The 18,869-nt window shown below is 45.9% G+C and overlaps 1 protein-coding gene across 7 annotated transcripts in view; it reads right to left on the reverse strand.

Moving 5' to 3' along the window:
* The window catches only part of PTK2B (protein tyrosine kinase 2 beta), a 125,543-nt gene that overhangs the window by 23,821 nt on the left and 82,853 nt on the right, over window positions 1–18,869 (reverse strand). For 4 of the 7 annotated variants that reach the window (XM_049632375.1, XM_049632376.1, XM_049632378.1 and 1 more), the window contains exons 3-14: window positions 8,076–8,254; window positions 7,445–7,532; window positions 6,160–6,239; window positions 3,973–4,035; window positions 3,706–3,760; window positions 3,123–3,263; window positions 2,622–2,696; window positions 1,904–2,005; window positions 1,065–1,182; window positions 475–514; window positions 300–368; window positions 1–47 (exon numbers count right to left, since the gene is read on the reverse strand). In XM_049632375.1, coding sequence (XP_049488332.1) covers window positions 1–47; window positions 300–368; window positions 475–514; window positions 1,065–1,182; window positions 1,904–2,005; window positions 2,622–2,696; window positions 3,123–3,263; window positions 3,706–3,760; window positions 3,973–4,035; window positions 6,160–6,239; window positions 7,445–7,532; window positions 8,076–8,254 — 1,057 coding nt within the window. Of the gene's footprint in view, window positions 48–299; window positions 369–474; window positions 515–1,064; window positions 1,183–1,903; window positions 2,006–2,621; window positions 2,697–3,122; window positions 3,264–3,705; window positions 3,761–3,972; window positions 4,036–6,159; window positions 6,240–7,444; window positions 7,533–8,075; window positions 8,255–12,686; window positions 12,877–18,869 lie in introns of all 7 variants that reach the window. The other 3 variants (XM_049632377.1, XM_049632379.1, XM_049632380.1) reach the window with 2 other exon arrangements.

Raw genomic sequence — 18,869 nt, forward strand, 5'->3', positions numbered from 1 at the left:
CTATGCTGCAGCTCTCTGAGAGATGGGGCCTCTGCGCCTCCAGGTTTCTGTAGGAGGTGATGAGAGGGCAGGAGCCTGGTGAACTCAGAGCCTGGCAACGAGCCCCCGGGAAGCCCACCCTCTCCCGCCCACCCCTCATAGAGGCCAGCCCCACTGTGCCCCCTGCCTGCCTGCAGGAGCAGGCTGTCCTGATGACACCAGGCTGGGAGCATGGCCCAGGCTGCCGGAGGACAGCAGCAATTCTCCCTAAGATGATGCCGGTAGCATTAGGACACCGGACTACCCCAGCAAGAACTTACAGGGTGAAGTTTACTGGCGAGAAATCGCCACTTGTGGTGTGCTGGGGTTCCAGTGTTCTCCCCTGGGTCCTGGAAACCAGAAACCATGGGTGGGGGCTCCCTATTTGTTCTGCCTTCTCCCAGGAAGACACAGGCTGAGTGCAAGGCTTGTTCGCTGCCTTTCTGTTATACTCACAGTACGGGGATCTGGGGCAGGCTGTTCCGCTTCTCACCATCTGGGGAAAGGGCAGAAAGAGGGGGCGCTGGAGCCAGGGACACAGGGTCCTAGATGGATGGCTGACCTCACTGCTCCTATGAGCCAACACAAGGGAGACCCCTTCCCGCCATTCTGTATCTTCTGAGAGTCAGAGCGGAAGCTAAGTAGGCCTTTGGCCTGAATTAGAACGCTCTTAGTAGAAGAAATTCTCAGCCTTCCTTCTGCCACCACCCACGTGTTCCAGCTCGGACCCCTGCTTCCGATCCCAAAATAGACACATCTTCACAGGAGGGACAAGTCATGTTCCAGCACTAGCTTTGATCTTCCTGGGGCCACAAACATCTCTGCTCCTGATGCCAGCTCCCCAAGCTGCTTTTGGCCAGGGCCTGTAGCTAAGGACCCAGGACGGTCCACAGGGGGTATCCAGGAGGGTTGGGTGAGCACCTCCTCACACTTCCAAAGCCTCTTTGTTCATATACTGGTCAATGGTTTAGCTTCTCTCGCTCTGCCACTGGGGGCTTGTGCCACATCTGCCCATTGGGCCAGTTTGCCTTTAAATGGAAACTCACCTTTCTTGGGATGAATGATGAGAGAGCCTTTGTGCTCCCCTTGAAGCCGGCAGTAACCATCCACCAGGTCAGCCATGTTCTCGGCCTCTGCCAGAGAGGAGGTTTTGATGGACAAAGACTGCAGAGAAGAGACCAGCCAAGTATGAGACCTGAGACCCTTGGCTAGAGTCTGCCCCACAGGAATGGAGAAGAAACCGCACACTCAGAAGGAGCAGACAATGCCACCCTTCCTTCCCCTGCCGGGAGTCCCTCAGCACCTCTGCCAGGGATTTCATTCCCCACAGCCACCAGGGGGCGCTCCTGCCACCCCTCCCCACTGGCAACATTAAACCCTGGGAAGGCCAGTTTTGCTAGGACTTATTTTGGTCTCTAAGTGCGTAGCATAATGTCTTGTACCCAGTAGGTGCTCAATAGGTAAGAGCAGAAACTAGGAGAAGAGGGAGTGGGATAGGGGACAGTCAGATGAAAGGAGAGATAGACAATCTGTTTGCAGTTTGAGTTCTCTCTGATTATTCCACCCGCAAAAAGCCCAGGTTCCCAGAGGTACTGTTACTGAGTCATCATTCACTTGTTCAGAGTTAGATCTCTGATTTGTGACTTGATTTCCGGTCACTTCATCCACCCTAAAAACTCCTCCAACTTATTTCTTGACATTTTTAAACAGCTTTGCTTCCTGATACATCTCCCTTATAATTTTATTGTCAGCCTGGTATAACGTCTGAGCAATGGGTGCAGTTTTCTTAGTGAGATCCCAGAAACCAGGCTGGCCTGGGCAAGAAATCCCAACCTGTAGCTGCATCCCCTTGTTTTAGAGCTTCCAGGTGTCCAGAGACGCTCACCTGGGGGGCACCTTCAATGCCCAACTGTAGTACCGCCTGGCCTTCCTCCAGTGGGAGGCACCTGATGGACTTGATCTGCTTGAATTCAGCTAGGCAGGTGGGCTGTAAGAAAGCAGGGGTCCCTTCAGACCATCCCACTCCTGGGATCAAGCCTTGAAGATTGGTCAGTATGGGGGGGGGGGGGGAGGAGCTGCAAGGAGGTCCTGCATGGAGGAGAGACTTGCAAGGAGGTCTCTCCATGGTGTGAAGAGAGAATCAAAGACTATTAAGGTGGAAGGGATCATCTGGTCTAAGCTCCTCACTTTGCAGAAGAGAAGAGGAGTCTAGGGAGCCAGGAGTTGCTCACGGTCATATGCCAAATTGGTGATAGAGCCGGGACTGGACCCAGGTCTTCTGCCTCCCAGGGAATGATTGTCCCATCTTGCCATTGCGAGATCAACTTTTTTATCTAAGCCAGAAGAGCAGTGATAGTGCCCTTCCCTCCTCTCCTCCCCACCACACCACCCTGCCGCCCAGGGTGCAGGAGATAGTCATGGGGAAGTAAAGAACTGTCTGCTCCATGTCCCAAACACTCTCTCTACAGCTACTCAAACCAAGGGCCTCTCTGCTTTCAGCAAGGGGCAGGGACGACTGGTAATCAGGACAGGGTAGGAGGCAGCAGAGAGTGGGAGATCGCTCAGCCTAGGGGTGGGTGCAATGTGCCCCAGTCTCTCTCTACCTTTGCATCTTGACTTGTCAGCTGACGGATGCCCTTCGGGCCAATGACCAGGTCCACAGTAATGTTCCATCCTTGCTGGAATAAAAGAGGAGAGAGGACTATTGCTTCAGGTTTGTCTCCCTCATATTTCAGAAAGTTGAAAAACAAAAAGTTCACTAATTTAGACACAGGCCACTCTATCTCCTGTGCCCTCCAGCTCCTTCGATCTCATAACCCTACAGTACAGACTCCCCTCCTCCCTATACCCTGCCTACTCTGCCCACTTCCCAGATTTGTAGCCAAGATTTCAGTTCCCTTCCTCAGGCAAGCAGTTTAACATTAGTTGCATTTTAGGGCATGTCAGCGAGGCCCAGCTGCTCGAGGACCTTTGCTTGTGTGTGTTACTTCGAGCCAACACGCCTCTTCTTGCCCCCAAGTCGGCCTTGTGGGCCCCTTGGGGGCCCCTTTCCCGAGAGGCCTGGAATTTGGGTCAGGGAGAGAATAAAGAGGATGTGTCATTACAATGAGTTCACAGCGATAGGTCTCCTGGTCGATGTTGGCAAAGCCCGCGAGGGTGTTGAAGAACTTCATGACACACTCCTCCTCCCTGAGCGAGGCGTACTGCTGGAAGGTCTGCTGGATCATCTTCCGGAACTGCTTGGGCTGGGGGTGGAGATGGTCAGTGGTGAGCCGGCCCTGCTCCTCCAAGCTCTGATTCCTTCCCTGATCTCACCAAAAGCCTGTCTGCTACTGTAGGGTGGTCCTCAGGCCTTTGCCACGAGAGCAGCAGCCATCTGTTCACTAAACCACACACCTACTATCTCCAGCGAGGCTCACCAGAGCCCTGGGATGGAGGCATGGGAGGTAGCATCCCCAGGCCACAAAGATAATTGGCCTCTGATGTGGAACTGGAGCCAGGTTTCCTAATTCCCAGCCACAGAAAGGGCCCACTGGATATTTTTAGTGGCTCTATGTCCAGATGGCCCAAGACACTAGAGATACCCTGGTTTTCCTGAATATCCCCCACCCAATGCCATTGGGCTCTAGTCATAGAGACCAGCACAAAGGGGTTCTCTCTGGGCCCCTTGCCCAGTGGTTTCCTCACCTTTAAGTTCTCCTGCATCTGCTTTGGGAAAAACAGGTCCAGTCCTACTTCTTTCCTGAAAGAAGAGGAGAAAAAGTGGCATTTGACTCCCCCTCACCCCCAACCCAGGACTTCAGACCAATCAGGAAGAGATATGATGGACTGAGGACCAGGAAGATGGGTCCTGCCTGGCTTTGGTACGGAGATGAACAAGGTAGGGAGCAAGTAGGAGAAGCAGGGCAGTGAGGAAGGAAGGGAGGAGAGGCAATGACCAGTTTCAGGACTTACTCCAGGAACTCGAAGTTGGACTTTTTGTCAAGTGCATTGTGGGGCATGTCCTTGAAGAACCGCCTGGAGAGAGAGAAGTCATGGAGAGGTTGATGGTTGGAGAACAAGGCCATCAGAGTTGGGTCACCCAAAGCCACACATTGGTCTAGAAGCTCCCTTTCCCCTGCCAAATGTAGTAACCAATTGAAGGGAGAATATTAGAGTGAAAAAATTTGATATTTACAAAACCACAAAGAAAAAGAAAACCCCCAAATTTCATTCCTAGGAAGGACTCCAGCCCTGTGCTTTGGGATGCCCAGCTCTGGGACCTCCCAGTTGTTGGGCAGAAGAGAAAAATGGTGGTTCTATCTTTGGCCTCTAAAAACAAATGACCCAATGCAGCCAACGCAGATTGTTGGAGGGCCTAGCATTTAGTGGCCGAGTGTATATATGACCCTCTAATGAATTAATTCAGTAGTTCTCAACCAGGGGCAATTTTACACCTCCCTCTCCAGCCTGGAAACATTTGGCAATGTCTGGAAATCTTTGGTTGTCACATCTGGTTGGGAGGAAGGTGGTCCCACCAGCATCTAGTGTGTAGAGGCCAGGAACGCTGTTAAGTATCTTGCCATTCATATGATGGCCCTCCAAACAAATTATCTAGCACCAAATGTCCCTATTGCTGAGATGGAGAAACCTGGGAGGTTGATACAAGGAGAGAACTCAGGAATCTAGGACAAATGTTCTTTCCTGACTCACTTCTCTCTATAGAGTATCTGACAGAGTGGGATAGCAGATCCTGGAGGAGTATGCCAGCTGATTAAGGTAGACCTGTACTTTGGAAACCAAACAACAGGTAAACAGCAATGATATTCAGTTGTAGGACGTGAAGAGCCTATCCAGGATTCTTCCCTGGATGCAAGGTCATTTTCCTCCTACTTCTACCTGAAGGTATTGGTGATTAAGATCCCAAATTTCCACACAGCCAATCATGGCAGCTTTAGAAAGTTTTCTGAGTCAAGGGTGAGTGGATGGCTCAGCTGGTGCCGACTTTGCTCAGGTCATGATCTCAAGATTTGGTTTGTGAGTTCAAGCCCTGCATCTGACTTGCTGCTGTCGGCGCAGAGCCCGCTTCAGATCCTCTTTCCCCCTCACTCTCTGCCCCTCCCCCATCTGTGTTCGCTCTCTCTCAAAAATAAATTAAAAATAAATAAATAAAATAAATAGAAGGTTTTCTGAGCCAGTGTTACGGGATTGACCCCCACATTCACAGAAAACCTCAGAGCAAGCCTGTGAAGTGAGGATTACAGGCAACACGGCCTCCAGCAATTCCCGTTGGCTTGAGGGAGCTGCAAAATGTACTCCTAGATAGCTGAACAAACTGGCTTGCTGTACGCACCTATTTAATTGGCAAATGCCCATCAGAGAAGAGGATTTTAGATCTTTCAGGGTTGTCCATTCATTCAAATATGTACTGTGCTCTCATTCGGTGCCAGGCGAAGGCAGCACCAATGCTGATTTCAAGGATTTGACAGGATTTCACAATCTAGTGCATGTGAGCCATTCATTCCTAAGGACAGAGGATCCATACAGGGTAAGGTAGATGGGGTGGGCGTGAGGAAGAGGGGCCTTCAAGATGGAAAGGCCCTTGAGTTGGCTCAGTGGGAAGAACCTATGGCCACCATCCTGCTTGTTATGGACCTTTCACAGGCAAGTCCTGAGGTTTTCTGTGAATGTAGAAGGTGAACAGGCAACACTGGCCCAGTAAATTTTCTAAAGCTGCCAGAATAAAAAAGAGTTTACCAGGTTGAACAGAGAATGAGAAGAGTATGCCAGACAGCAGGCTCTGTGTCCCAGCTCCTACTGGAGCTGAAGACACAACAGTGAAGAACACAGTGGAAACCCAACATTCGAATATCTCCCAGGACTTTGCCTAGTGCTCAAAGAAACATTTACTGAATCACTTGAATGGCAGATAGGTGGAAGAAAAAGGCAGCCTGGAGGGAAGAGCAGCCAAAGGAGGCAGGGGACACTGACCAGAAATGGGGCTGGCTCTTTTTTCTAAGGACCAGACAGTGAGCGCCTTACCCTCTGTCAGCCACCACTTGTCCCCATGGCTCTCATGTACCCACTCTTGCTTCCCACCCTGGAGGCAAGTCCAAGCTGGCTAAGAGCTCCAGTCACTGGAGGGTCCTTGAGGCCACATACCTGAGCTCCAGGCAGCCCAGCTGCAGGGCCATGCCCTCGCTGACCTTGCTGGCATAGCGTTGCATGTAGTCATTCCGTAGCTGGTGGGGAGAAAGACCAAGGTTGAGAGTCATGCCCTCCTTCCCTGTTTCCCTGACCTTAGGCTCCAAGAGATGGTGGGTGCTTTGAACACAATCTTGCTGCCCTGAGCTATCTCTCTCACACAGCCCACCATGCACAAATGTGTAGTGGATGAAGAGCAGAGGGGGAGACTCTCCCTTTGCTCTGCCTCTTCCTCTAGAATTCTCTAGAATCATGCCTCCACAGGCCAAGGCCTTCAGGTTTTTTGAAGCACTTTCAGACACATTTTCTTATGGCTTTATGAGGCTGGGGTTCAGATTCCTCTTTCCACTCTTCATTTTAGAGGTAAAGAAATAGAATTTGGGGATGAGTCAATCATTTATTCAAAGTCTTTTTGGTACTTAGTGACAGATGTCATTCACTCCACAATAAAAGTCTGGCTTTGTCTTCAGAAAACCAAGAGGGAGACACAGGTGAGAGCTGAGATCAGACAGAAAATAATGATGGCCTCTCACACATCCTCAGCACTCTGTGTCAAGTCCTGTGCTAAGCACTTTACATTTATTACAGCCAGTGGTGTGTTGGAGCAGCTCCAAACAGCTCATGAAAGCCAGTTATTAAATTTTATGAAGTTTTGCAAGCTGTATGATATCATATTGGTAGCTTGAAAAATGCCATGATAGGGGAATATTTACACCATGGAAATTGGCAAGTGCAATAAATCAGAGATTTTTTTCTTCAGAGAGCTGGTTTACCAGCACCCTGCTAGTGATACCATTTGGTCCTCACAACAACCCTATAAAGTAAATATTATTATTTCATCTCCATCTTCTAGAAAAGGAAATAGCTTCAGGCAGTTACATTAAGCCCCAGGAGGATACTAGGTTAGTAGCTGGCAAACTGGCCAGAAGCCAGGCATGTCAGAGTCTGTGTGCTAAGACCACCAATTCTCTTTGTACCTGCTCTGCCTGCCCATCACCAGGTCTCCTGAGAAGTAAATAGCCACCAGCAAAGTCCAAAAGTAGCTATACATATGGGGCAGGGTAAGCCAGCACTTAATTAGCCATAAGAGAACCAAGATGGAACAGCTGCCTAGGGACAAAGGCATGTCCCCAAGAGAAGTTTCCTAGATTGGGACCTCCAAAATCTGGGCTTTGTCTCTCTATCTCCCCAGGAAAGGATGAGTAATAGGGCCCTGGGGACAGGAAGAAAAAAATACTTCTACCTGTTGGTAAAAATAAAGTAGCGTTGTCCTGTCTTCTTTTAGGCTTTCCATGAAGTCCTCTGGTAAGTAGCGGATTTGGAGGTCATACCTGCAACAGGAAATTCAGACTCTCTGGTTGACTTAGGGAAACTTGTCATTTAAGAGTCTTCCCATAAGGCTCATGGCCACCCATTCAGGAGTTGTTTCTTCTTTCCCTCCTCTGTGGTCAGGTGGAGGACTGTGGGGAGACCATGGAGGACAGAGGGGTGGCAAGCAAGTGGTGGTCTATACTAGTCCTGACTCTCCACCTTGTCCCCCTCATGGCAATTGTTTTCTTTAGGTTTGCAGATCAGCCCTTGACCTGGTTTTCTATTTTCCCTGCCCTACTGTTCCTCCTTCTCCGTAGCACCAAGAGCATCCTGTCTGGGGATGTTCCTGATATCTGCCCTGGGAGAGGGGGTGTACTGTGAGCTCATGTTAAGTCTTGGCCAATAGATGCATTGGATGCTGCAAGAGAACTAAGCCTAAAATGCCACTCAGATTTTCTAGAATATTCTCAGAGGTTGGGAAGTGCTCCCAGGAATTACTTCCCTGGGCCTCCCCACTCCACACTCCTCTCCCCCCATTTGAGAGCCCAGGGCTCTTCTCCTACCTCCATTCAGCCTCCATGTGCAGACACTCGTACTTTTCCTGAACCTCACCCACTGTCATCTGCGGGTGTAGCCAGTGGATCTCATCCGACTTCATGTGCTTCAGCCTCAGGCCATAGCACTCACCCAGCTGGATGTTGGGCCCTATCCGTCCGCTCAGCAGAATGGAGGCAATGACCTCCTGGGGAGGAGAATAGAGAGACACAATTCAGATATACCCCTTCTAGGCTCCCACAGTCCTCATGCATCCCCCAGAAGTGTGATTCTCCAGGGTGGGGTTCCATCTCAATATTTCATTTATCTCTGATTCTCTAGCACTTAGTGCAAGTTTTGGTGTACAGTGGGCTCTATCCGATGAATGAATAATTTGGTAAAATGAGACAGAGATAGAGAAACTGAGAGGAGAGAGGAGAGGCAAAGGAGAAAATGCAATGAGGCAAAGAACACAGATTCTGTGCTTCTGCAGCACATTTCAACCAAATGGATTAATAATTACTGAGCATCCACCATGTAAAAGCACTCTCTGAATGGCTCCCAATTTAGCCAGCATTACTGAGCATCTATAGTAGGCACTCAAGGCACCTTGCATACATTATGTCATTGAATCCATACAACACAGGGAAGTAGGTGTTACATCTCTATTTGGCTGATGTAGGTTACACAGCTCATGGAATTAAGCTGGGATTTTAAACCCTGGGCTAGTGGACTCTGTGGATTTCTACTGGGCCAAGCTGCTTCATGGGGTGCTGGGGCTGGGCAAGGCAGAAGGATAGGATTCACATTAATGGATTAATTGGCACACTTTCCACATAAGAAGAATGGCCATAGGTAATAGAGTATTGACAAGAGATTAGGAACTCTCCTTATTCCTGCTTTCTTGTTGATCAGAAGTCAGCCTGCCTATAGCCTGATGCCATAGCTTCCTGGCCTCAAGCTAGAGCTGGATCAAGAAGAGGCCCACTGAGGGGCACCTGAGTGTCTCAGTTAGTTAAGCATCCAACTCTTGATTTTGGCTCAGGTCATGATCTCATAGTTGGTGAGATGGAGCCCTGCATCAGGCTCCACGCTGACAGCATGGAGCCTGCTTGGAATTCTCTCTCTCCCTGTCTTTCTGCCCCCCCCCCCCACCCCCGCCTGCATTCCCCCCTTCCCACCCAAAATTAAAAAAAAAAAAAAAAAAAAAAAAGAGGCCCACTGGGCAGCTTCCTGGAAGCCATCTATAAGGTCCTGCCTAGTTCGGAAATCCCATTATTTTCAGTTTAATTCATGTTTCTCGTATGGTTGCACACATAACGGGTAAATTGAGCCAACTCCCAGTGGAGCAGAAAGTACCATCAAAGGCAAATTTTAAAAACTCTTCTTATTTTCACTAATAAAATATTAAACCCATATTTAAATAGTACTGTTTTAAAGAAATACCAAATTATTGGTCTGCCTGGACACCCACATGTGTTGTCCAGCTCTGCCTCCTGCCAGCTGTCTTCAAGTCCATGGAGTGGTGAAGCTAAAAAACCTTAAGCCTGAAAAATCCTTTCCCCATTAGGGAAGCAGATCCCCATCAGAGCAGTCAACTCTTGCTCTGTGAGACAAATAGCGAAACTGAGGCATATAAAGTACCCATTAACAGTTGTCACAAATCAGTTCAGGAATCAGAATTACCATCCAGGGATGGGAAAGAAAGCTGTGATCAATGGTACTTATAGTGAAAGGGACTCAGACAAGAGGGAGAGCTCAAGGCTGTGAAGTTGACCATTTTGTCATTATTTCCACCCATTTCTCCTGCTACTGACCCTTGTACTGCTCTTTCCACTCATACAATGATATTATCCAGAGACCCCATGTCATCACTGAGCCCATCTGGAGTCCCAGCTATCAGGTATTTTTAAATATAGAGTCTTCCCTGACCCAAATGAAACTTATTTGGCCTATGTCTGATTTCTCCAGGGCTGGGACCCTTATAATTATTGGAAATTTCAAACATACATGAAGTACACTGAAGTCAAAAAAACAGTATCATAAACACTGATACACACATCACCCAGCTTCGACAATTACCAAAACTCTGTCATTTTTGCTTCATCTATTATGCCATTGACCACCCAACCACCACTTTTGACAGTTTTTTTTTTTTTTTAGTTTATTTATCTTTTGAGAGAGAGAAAGAGAGAGTGAACAGAGGAGGGGGAAAGAGAGAGAAAGGGATAGAGAGAATCCCAAGCAGGCTTTGCACTCTCACTGCAGAGCCTGATGTGGGGCTCAAACTCACAAACTGTGAGACCAAGACCTGAGCCGTAATCAAGAGTTTGACACTTAACTGACTGAGCACCTCCCACCCCCCCACCCCCCGTGTGCCCCTACAGTTCTTTAAAGGTAAGATTTACAGACATTAAAATGCATACATTTTATGCATACAGTTTGTATGTAATCCACATGCCAAAAATTAAGATACAGGACATTTTAAGACACCCAGAAAGTGCCCTCATGTCCATTCTCAGTCAACCACCAAGCCCATGCTCACCCCAACTCCAGGTAACCAGTTTTTCCTCCCATTTTTACTTAGTTTCACCTGTTCTAGAACTTCATATAAATTGAAACATTTAGTATATATAAATCATTCTCCTGTTTCTAGATACCTGAGCTGTTTCTTATTTTTTTGCTATTGTGAATAAAAGTACTATGAACATTAATATACAGGTCTTTTTATGTAAATATGTTGTCATTTCCTGTGGACAAATACTTAGGAGTGAAAATTTGTCAAAGGTAAGATATATGTTTAACTTTATAAGAAGCTGCTAAGATTATTCTGCTTTATATTTCCACTGTGATGTATGAGATATTCATTACACTACATCCTCACCAACATTTGGTGTTATAAGTCTTTTTTTTTTACATTTTATTTATTTTTTTTTTTTTTAAATTTTTTTTTCAACGTTTTTTATTTATTTTTGGGACAGAGAGAGACAGAGCATGAACGGGGGAGGGGCAGAGAGAGAGGGAGACACAGAATCGGAAACAGGCTCCAGGCTCTGAGCCATCAGCCCAGAGCCCGACGCGGGGCTCGAACTCACAGACCGCGAGATCGTGACCTGGCTGAAGTCGGACGCTTAACCGACTACGCCACCCAGGCGCCCCCATTTTATTTATTTTTTGAGACAGAGAGAGACAGAACATGAGCGGGGAAGGGGCAGAGAGGGAGGGAGACATAGAATCCTTAGCAGGCTCCAGGCTCTGAGCTGTCCGCACAGAGCCCAATGTGGGGCTCGAACCCACAAACCGTGAGATCATGACCTGAACCAAAGTCAGATGCTTAACCGATGGAGCCACCCAGGCATCCCCTAAGTCTTTTTAATATTAGTCAGTTTAATGGTTATATATAGTATCTCATTGTGTTTTTAATTTGCATCTCCCTGATGACTAATGATATTGAGCATATTTTTATCTGGCCATTCATGTAATTTCCTTTGTGAAATATTTGTTCCAATTTTTCCCATTTTTCTGTGTTGTCTTTTTATTATTGAGTTGTAGGCAATCCTTATACACTCTAGATAAAAGTACTATGTATATGTTTTATAAATACTTTCTCCAGGTCTGTACTATGTCTATTATTAATTGTCTTGTCAGTTTCTTTTGATAAAGTCTTCTTATTCAAAATTTTCTTTTATGGTTAGTGCTTTCTGCATTCTGTCTGAGAAATCTTTGCCTGCCACCAAATCATGAAGATACAATCCTGTTTTCTTTTATAAGCTTTATAGTTTTAACTTTTCCTTTTAGGGTCTGTAATCCATCTTGAATTAATTTTTGTGTATGGTGTGAGGTAGGGGTTAAAATGTACTTTTTTTTCTCATAAAGATCTATGGTTATTCAGCATTGGTTTTTGACTTTCATTTTCCAATTGAATTGTTTTGCTGCCTTTGTCAAAATCAACTGGCGGTATAAGTTTAGATTTATTTCTGGACTCTCACTTTCTGATTTATTGATCTTTGTCTACACTCTGCCAGTACCACACTGTCTGCATTACTGTAGCTTTAGAGGAGATTTTGAAGTCAAATAGCATAAGCCTTTTACCATCTCCTTCTAAGATTGCTGTGTTATTCTAGGTCCTGCATTTCCATATACATTTTTTGAATTAGCTTGTCACTTTTCTATTTAAAATGCCTATTGACTCATGATTGAGACTGCGTTAAATCTATAGCTTAGTTGGGGGAGAATTGACGACATCTTAACAACATTGAATCTTCCAGTCTGCAAACATGGTATATCTCTCCACTTAATTTTATTTTTCTTTAATTTTTCTCAACAATGTTTTGTACTTTCAGTGTCTAGTTTTGCAGGTCTTTTGTTAAATTTATTCCTAAATAGTTTACGTATATTGATGCTTCTGAAAATTAAAAACATTTAAAATTAATTTTCTTTCTATTTTGGGGTTCACTCCCTTGGGTGGCTCCCTCTTCCCCAGGATTTTTCTTAATCTTCTGGCTGCTCAAGTCAGCCCTAAATTCTATCCGCTGATGCCTCAAACCAGTAAGGCTGCAGCTTTCTGTCCCTCCCAGCCCTCCCAGATTGGAAAGTGCCCTCAGGCAAAAAACCAGAAATTTGCAAATCTCATTCCTTACAGTTCAACTCTCAAGAGCAGGTTTCCCTCTAGTTTCTGCTGGTTATGGTCACTCTCCAGGGCTTTCAAGACCATTTCCTTTTTATCTTGTCCAGATTTTGCCATTGTTATCAGCAGGAAGATCAGTCCAGGCCAGGGATTCCACCATTTTTGAAACCTCTGTACTATTTTAATGAATAAATCTGTACTTTCTGCAAATGGAAGAAGGCTGGGAGTCAGAGAGCTCCCTTTAGAGCTCCATCAGAGATTCTGATGCTTTTGTAAACACAAAGAAAGCCCTGAAAAACAAAATCAAATCCTGGTGTCCTCTTCTTCTACCTTTTTATCTCCCCCCCTCCCCCGCCCCCTTGCAGCTCATGGTATGGCCAAGGTCAAAATCCTGAGGCTGAGGGGTTGGCAGTGGCTGCAAAGCCAAGAACAGAGTAAAGGAGGAGGTGGGGCCAGGGGCAGAGATGCTGTAGTGGTGAAGACAACATTTACCTACAGGGGGATCCAGCAAAGGAGTAAATGTATTAAAGATAATGGAAAATGGGTTTCTTAATGTTGGAGAAAGTACTCAAAATAAGGAAAGAAGGCTAGAGTGGACCCTTAGGTGAGGCATTGGAATTTGAGGTATTAGTGAGAACTCATAGTTTTAGAGGGCTGGAGAGAGGGAGAGAGAGAGAGAGAGAGAGAGAGAGAGAGAGAGTGCACTCCTGCAAGCCATGTACCCATGAGGAGTGAGCATGTGCAACTGAGAGCACATTGAAAGAGCCTGAGGTCAATGACACCAAGATAGTTATTTGCGTACCAAACACTGAGTCTTAGTTTCCAAATACCCTCCTGCACTAAAAGGGTTCAGGGATCCTTGGAGAAATGCCTGATTACAGGTCTGGGGCAAAGAAAGTACAAAATAAGCCTGGAATATCTTTTTGTCCTAGAAAAAAAGGGAAGTATTTAGAGAATGTTGGGGATATATAACAAGGAAACAGTATTAGCTTAAAGGGGCTGGCATAGGACAGACACTTAAGTATAAAAATATATAATGACAGGAATGGGTTACATCCCACTGAATAAAACATAATCTGAGGCAGATAGGTAAATAAATAAACTGGGGAGAAGGGAATATTCTTCCTTACAATAGAATGCCAACTAGCAAATATGGTAGAAGAAAGGATGGAAACAGGAAATCACCATTTGGCAACAAACTCAGTGTTGATTGGTTCAGGCATGATTCATCAATGGATGATAAGGCTGGAGGGTGGAGATCTGATAATGAATAGGATATTGACATAGTTTCAGTGTATCTTCCCTCAGACTCTAGTCATACACACACACACACACACACACACACACACACTAACCTGGCAGACACAAATGATCAGTTTATCAAGGTTAACATCATCAGTAGGAGAACAGGTAAACAAAGCATACCTCTCACCTTGATGTACTGAGAAGAGCACAGCATCTTTTCTGAGATATTCCTGCCAAGAGTTCATGGTCAAGTCTAGTTATATAACCCAGTGAGGGGTCTCCTCACAGACCTATAGAATAAAAAGTCTGTACTCTTTTTTTTTTTTTAAGACCGTTACCATTTTCTTAAATGTTTATTTATTTTTGAGAGAGACATCATATGTGCCAGTGGGGGAGAGGCAGAGAGAGAGAAGGAGAGAAAGAATCCCAAGCAGGCTCCATGTTGTCAGTGCAGAGCTGGATGCAAGGCTCAAGCCCACAAACCAGGAGATCATGACTTGAGCCAAGATCAAAAGTTGGGTGCTTAACCAACTGAGCCACCCAGGAGCCCCTGTTACCATTTTTTTTTAATTGAGGTATAATTAACACATAACATTATATTGTTCAGGCATACAACATGATTCAGTATTTGTGCACACTGAGAAATGATCACCACAACAGGCTCATTACCATCCATCACCACACATCATTACAAATTTTTTTTCTTGTAATAAGAACTGTTAAGAGAGGGAGAGCAAGCAGGGAAGGGGGAGAGAGAGAGAGAGAGAGAGAGAGAGAGAGAGAGAGAGAGAGAAAATCCCAAACAGGCTCTGTGCTGTCAGCACTTGAACTCACAAACCATGAGATCATGACCTGAGCTGAAATCAAGAGTCAGAAGCTTGACCAACTGAGCCACCCAGGTGCCCCTCTTGTGATGAGAATTTTTAAGATTTCATTTCTTAACAACTTTCAAATATACAGCACAGTAGTATTGACTACAGTCACCATGCTATACCTACATCCCATAACTTATTTATTTTGTAACTAGAAGTTTGTACCTTTTGACCCCCTTCATCCATTTTGCCCATCTCCTCCTGTCACACCTCCCCTCTGGCAACCATCATTCTGTTCTCTATAAGCTTGGCTTTTTGTTTTGTTTTGATTTGTCTGTTTGTTTATTCATTAGATTCTACATATGAGTGAAACCATATAGTATTTGTCTCTCTCTGACTTATTTCACTTAGCATAATACTCTCAAGTCCTCTTCACGTTGTCGTGAATGGCAAGATTCCATTTTTTTTTATGGTTGAGTAATATTCCACTGTGTATCTATACCACCCTTCTTTATCCATTTATCCATCTATCAACACTTGGGCTGCTTCCATATCTTGGGTCTTGTAAATAATGCTGCCATGAACATGGGGATGAATATATCTTTTTGTATTAGTGTTTTCATTTCCTTCTGATAAATACCCAGAGGTGGAAATTCTGGATCGTAGGGTAGTTCTATATTTAACTTTTTGAGGAACCTCCACACTGTTTTCCACAGTGACTGCACCAGTTGGCATTCCTGCCCACAGTTTACAGGATTCCCCTTTCTCCACCTCCTCGAAAAGGCCTTCGGTCTTGCAGACCAAGAACTTCTTCTATACTGGAGGACACCACAGAGACATGACAACTAAATGTAAATGTGTGTTCCTGGCCCAGATAGAATAAAATAGACACTGGAAGGACAGTTGGTGAAATTCAAATGGTTCAGAGGTAGTGTTACAGCAGTTTGGGCGTTCTCCTTTGGGTGGTTGCAGGCTAGCTCTGTAGGAGAGTGCCCTTGCAGGGGGAATAAACACTGGAGTATTTTGGGTGAGTGGTATTGCTGCAACTTGCTTTCAAAAGAAAGCAAGAAAAAGAATAATGACAGTGGATGTGTGTGTGTTTATGAAGAGACTGAGCTACTAAATATGGCACATGATAGATCTGAACTGAAAGAGGACTTAGCTACCTCCATTTTGATCTCAAACTTTCTTCCCCCCCCCCCAAGTTGATTTATTTTGAAACAGAGCACAAGAGAGAGCAGGGGAGGAAGAGAGAAAGGGAGAGAGAGAATCCTAAGCAGGATCCGAGCTTCCAGAGCAGAGCCCAACTTGGGGCTCAAACTCATGAACCATGAGATCATGACCTGAGCCGAGATCAACAGTTGGCACTTAACCCACTGAGCCACCCAGGTGCCCCATTGACCTCAAACTTTCTTATTAAGTCCTTCTTCCCAGCTTATCTTTTTCCTCCCAGCTTATCTCTTAACTCAGGCAAAAGACCCTGTGGGCAAAGCATCCCAGGATGGGAGTGGGAAACTACCCCTCAAGCAATAAGACCTTCCCTGAGCTAGCCAGACCCCATGTGACTGATCCTGAGGCAATGATCCACCTGACCTTCACTGCCACCAGTGAGGACCCACCGACACTTGTCCCACATTCTCCTTACATAAATCTGGAAGTGTTTTCAGCACTGTGGAGAGTCTTTGAGATGCTAGTCCCCTGCCTTCCCGTGTTGGTCTCACTGAAATCAATTCCTTTCTTGTTTTGCCACCACCCATCTCTCTGCCTTTGGATTTTGTCAGCAGTGAGTGGCTGAGCCTGCTCTGTTTGGGGCTCCCTGGAGCCAGATGCTCTTGCATCCCAGCTACAGGGCTACAGAACTATTGGGGAATCTGAGTATCTGAGTGAAAGTACTATGGGGGTTCTTTGTACCATTCTTTCAACATTTTTATATGTTTAAAGTAGTTTCAAAATCAAAAGAGAGGTTCTGGTGAGGGAGATTCCCAGGCACATGAGAAGTAAAGGTACCACATTGAATGAATAGGATTTCTTTCAGGCAAGACAAAGCCTCGCCCCTTCTCTTCCACTCAGTCTCTGAGAAGGGCCATACTGAATCCCCCTCTTTGCTCTGTGGGTGGTGAAACTCTCCAGGGCACAGCTTGTGGAAACATTTCCCTAGGTTTCTTTCTAAAAAGTAACCAATTTCTGTTGTATTGGTGGTAGGGTAAGACTCATTCCAGATCCTTGGAGTAGAAATTCACTGAGACTCTATCCAACAGATTTTCACAGGAATATAGATTTCATCTCCAGATAAGGAAGAAGTTTGGTGCTTTCTAAGTATAAAATGCATTACTTGGGAGGCTGCCTGGTGCTGGGAAGATTCTTACCTGGGGAGCATTCTTCCCAGAGGGGCAAACCTGAGAGAGAGGTTCCTGGAGACAGACATCTCCACCTACTACCACCATCACCTCACTGGTTACTGATGAAAGCATGTTGTATAATAAAGAATTTGGCTGGTCTTTGTCCTTGTTTCTGGGGTGGGAGCCTCTGAACCCTTGAGGTTTCTTAAGTGGTAGTGTCTTTGTTGTTGATGGTGTGCCTCTTGGACCACACTTGAATATATGCTCATGAGGTGAGTCATGGTGGGCCCCTAGATAGTGTCAGGATGAGACCAACCATGTGATTAGAAGTTCCGGAACTTTGAGCCATGTGATATCAGCCTGGCCTCCAGGGAGAGGAGGAGAGCTGGAGAGTTACACAGCCAACGAGTCAACCAATCAATCAATCAGCTGATCAATGATGCCTACATAATAAAACCCCAATAAAAACTCTAGTTCAGGTGAGTTTCCTGGTTTGTGATGTACATTGATGTGCCTGGAGGGTGATGTGTCCTAAGGATATGGAAACTTCGTGTTTGGGGACCTCTTCTACTTCATCCCATGCATCTCTTCATTTGGTGGGTCCTGATTTGCATCTTTTATAATAAAACTGTTATCATCTTCGGTTCTCTGAGTCATTCTAGCAAATTAACAAACCTGGGGGATGGGTGGCAGGAACTCCCAAATTTACAGCCAGGGGGTCAGAAGTGTGGGTGGTCTGGGAACCCTGGAGCCTGTGACTGGGTTTTGAGGAGAGGTGTCTTGCTGGGGACCGTGCCCTCAACCTGCAAAGTGTATGTGAGCTCCAGAAATGTGTTGTGTCAGAACTGCACTGCAAAGTGAATGAATCCCTCAGGCTCCTTGTGGGGGAAACAAGGCTGCCCACCAGGGGCGACACAGAGCACTAACTTTGGGGTCACATTAACCCAGTTCTGACATATACTTTAGTAGGCTGACAAGCTCCTAGAGCCAGTCTCCTTCCTGCTGTTCACTACCCTTGTCATATGAAGTCGCAGAAGTTCCTTCTCTCAAACCAGCTGCAACTTCCTCTGACGTACTCATGTTGCAAAGCACTGTTGGGAGCTCCAATGCACACACAGAGCCTCCACTCAAGGAGCATCTGTTCAGTGGGTAGGAGGAAACCAGAGGCTTATCGTGAGGGGGCCCACTGTGGGAAGGGGAATCAGTTTACAAGAAGAGGAACGTGGAGGTTTTCTCCGTGAAGAGTCAAGTTTGATCTCACCAAGGGGGCTTTGGTATCAGCCCTGCCCCTCTCACTTCACTGCCTCTTCTCTGATGTTCTCACAGCTTCTCAAGCAAATGGTGGGAGCAGCAAAACCAGCCCTCTGCCCACGATTCATAAATTGCCACTAGTGAGTCAATGTTTCTTTCTCTATTAATAAATCACTTTTTAAAAACAACAGTTTAAGACGTTTATCGTTTATCTATTCACTAAATTGCCGTAAGTAACATGACAGAAAAAAACTGTCTTAATTTTATCACTTGTTATTTAGATAAGCCCAGGATGGTTTTTGTTGTTATCCTTCCTTCCTTCCTTCCTTCCTTCCTTCCTTCCTCCCTCCCTCTTTTTCTTTCTCTTTTTCTCTCTCTTTTCTTTTCTTTTCTTTTCTTTTCTTTTCTTTTCTTTCTTTTCTTTTCTTTCTAGTAGGCTTCCCATCCAGCATGGAGCCCAATTCAGGGCTTGAACTCAGGACCCTGAGATCAAGAGCTGAGCTGAGATCAAGAGTCACTTAGCTGACCGAGTCACCCAGGGACCCCCCC

The sequence above is a fragment of the Panthera uncia genome, chromosome B1 (genome assembly GCF_023721935.1).
Source record: "Panthera uncia isolate 11264 chromosome B1, Puncia_PCG_1.0, whole genome shotgun sequence".
NCBI classification, from domain to species: domain Eukaryota; kingdom Metazoa; phylum Chordata; class Mammalia; order Carnivora; family Felidae; genus Panthera; species Panthera uncia.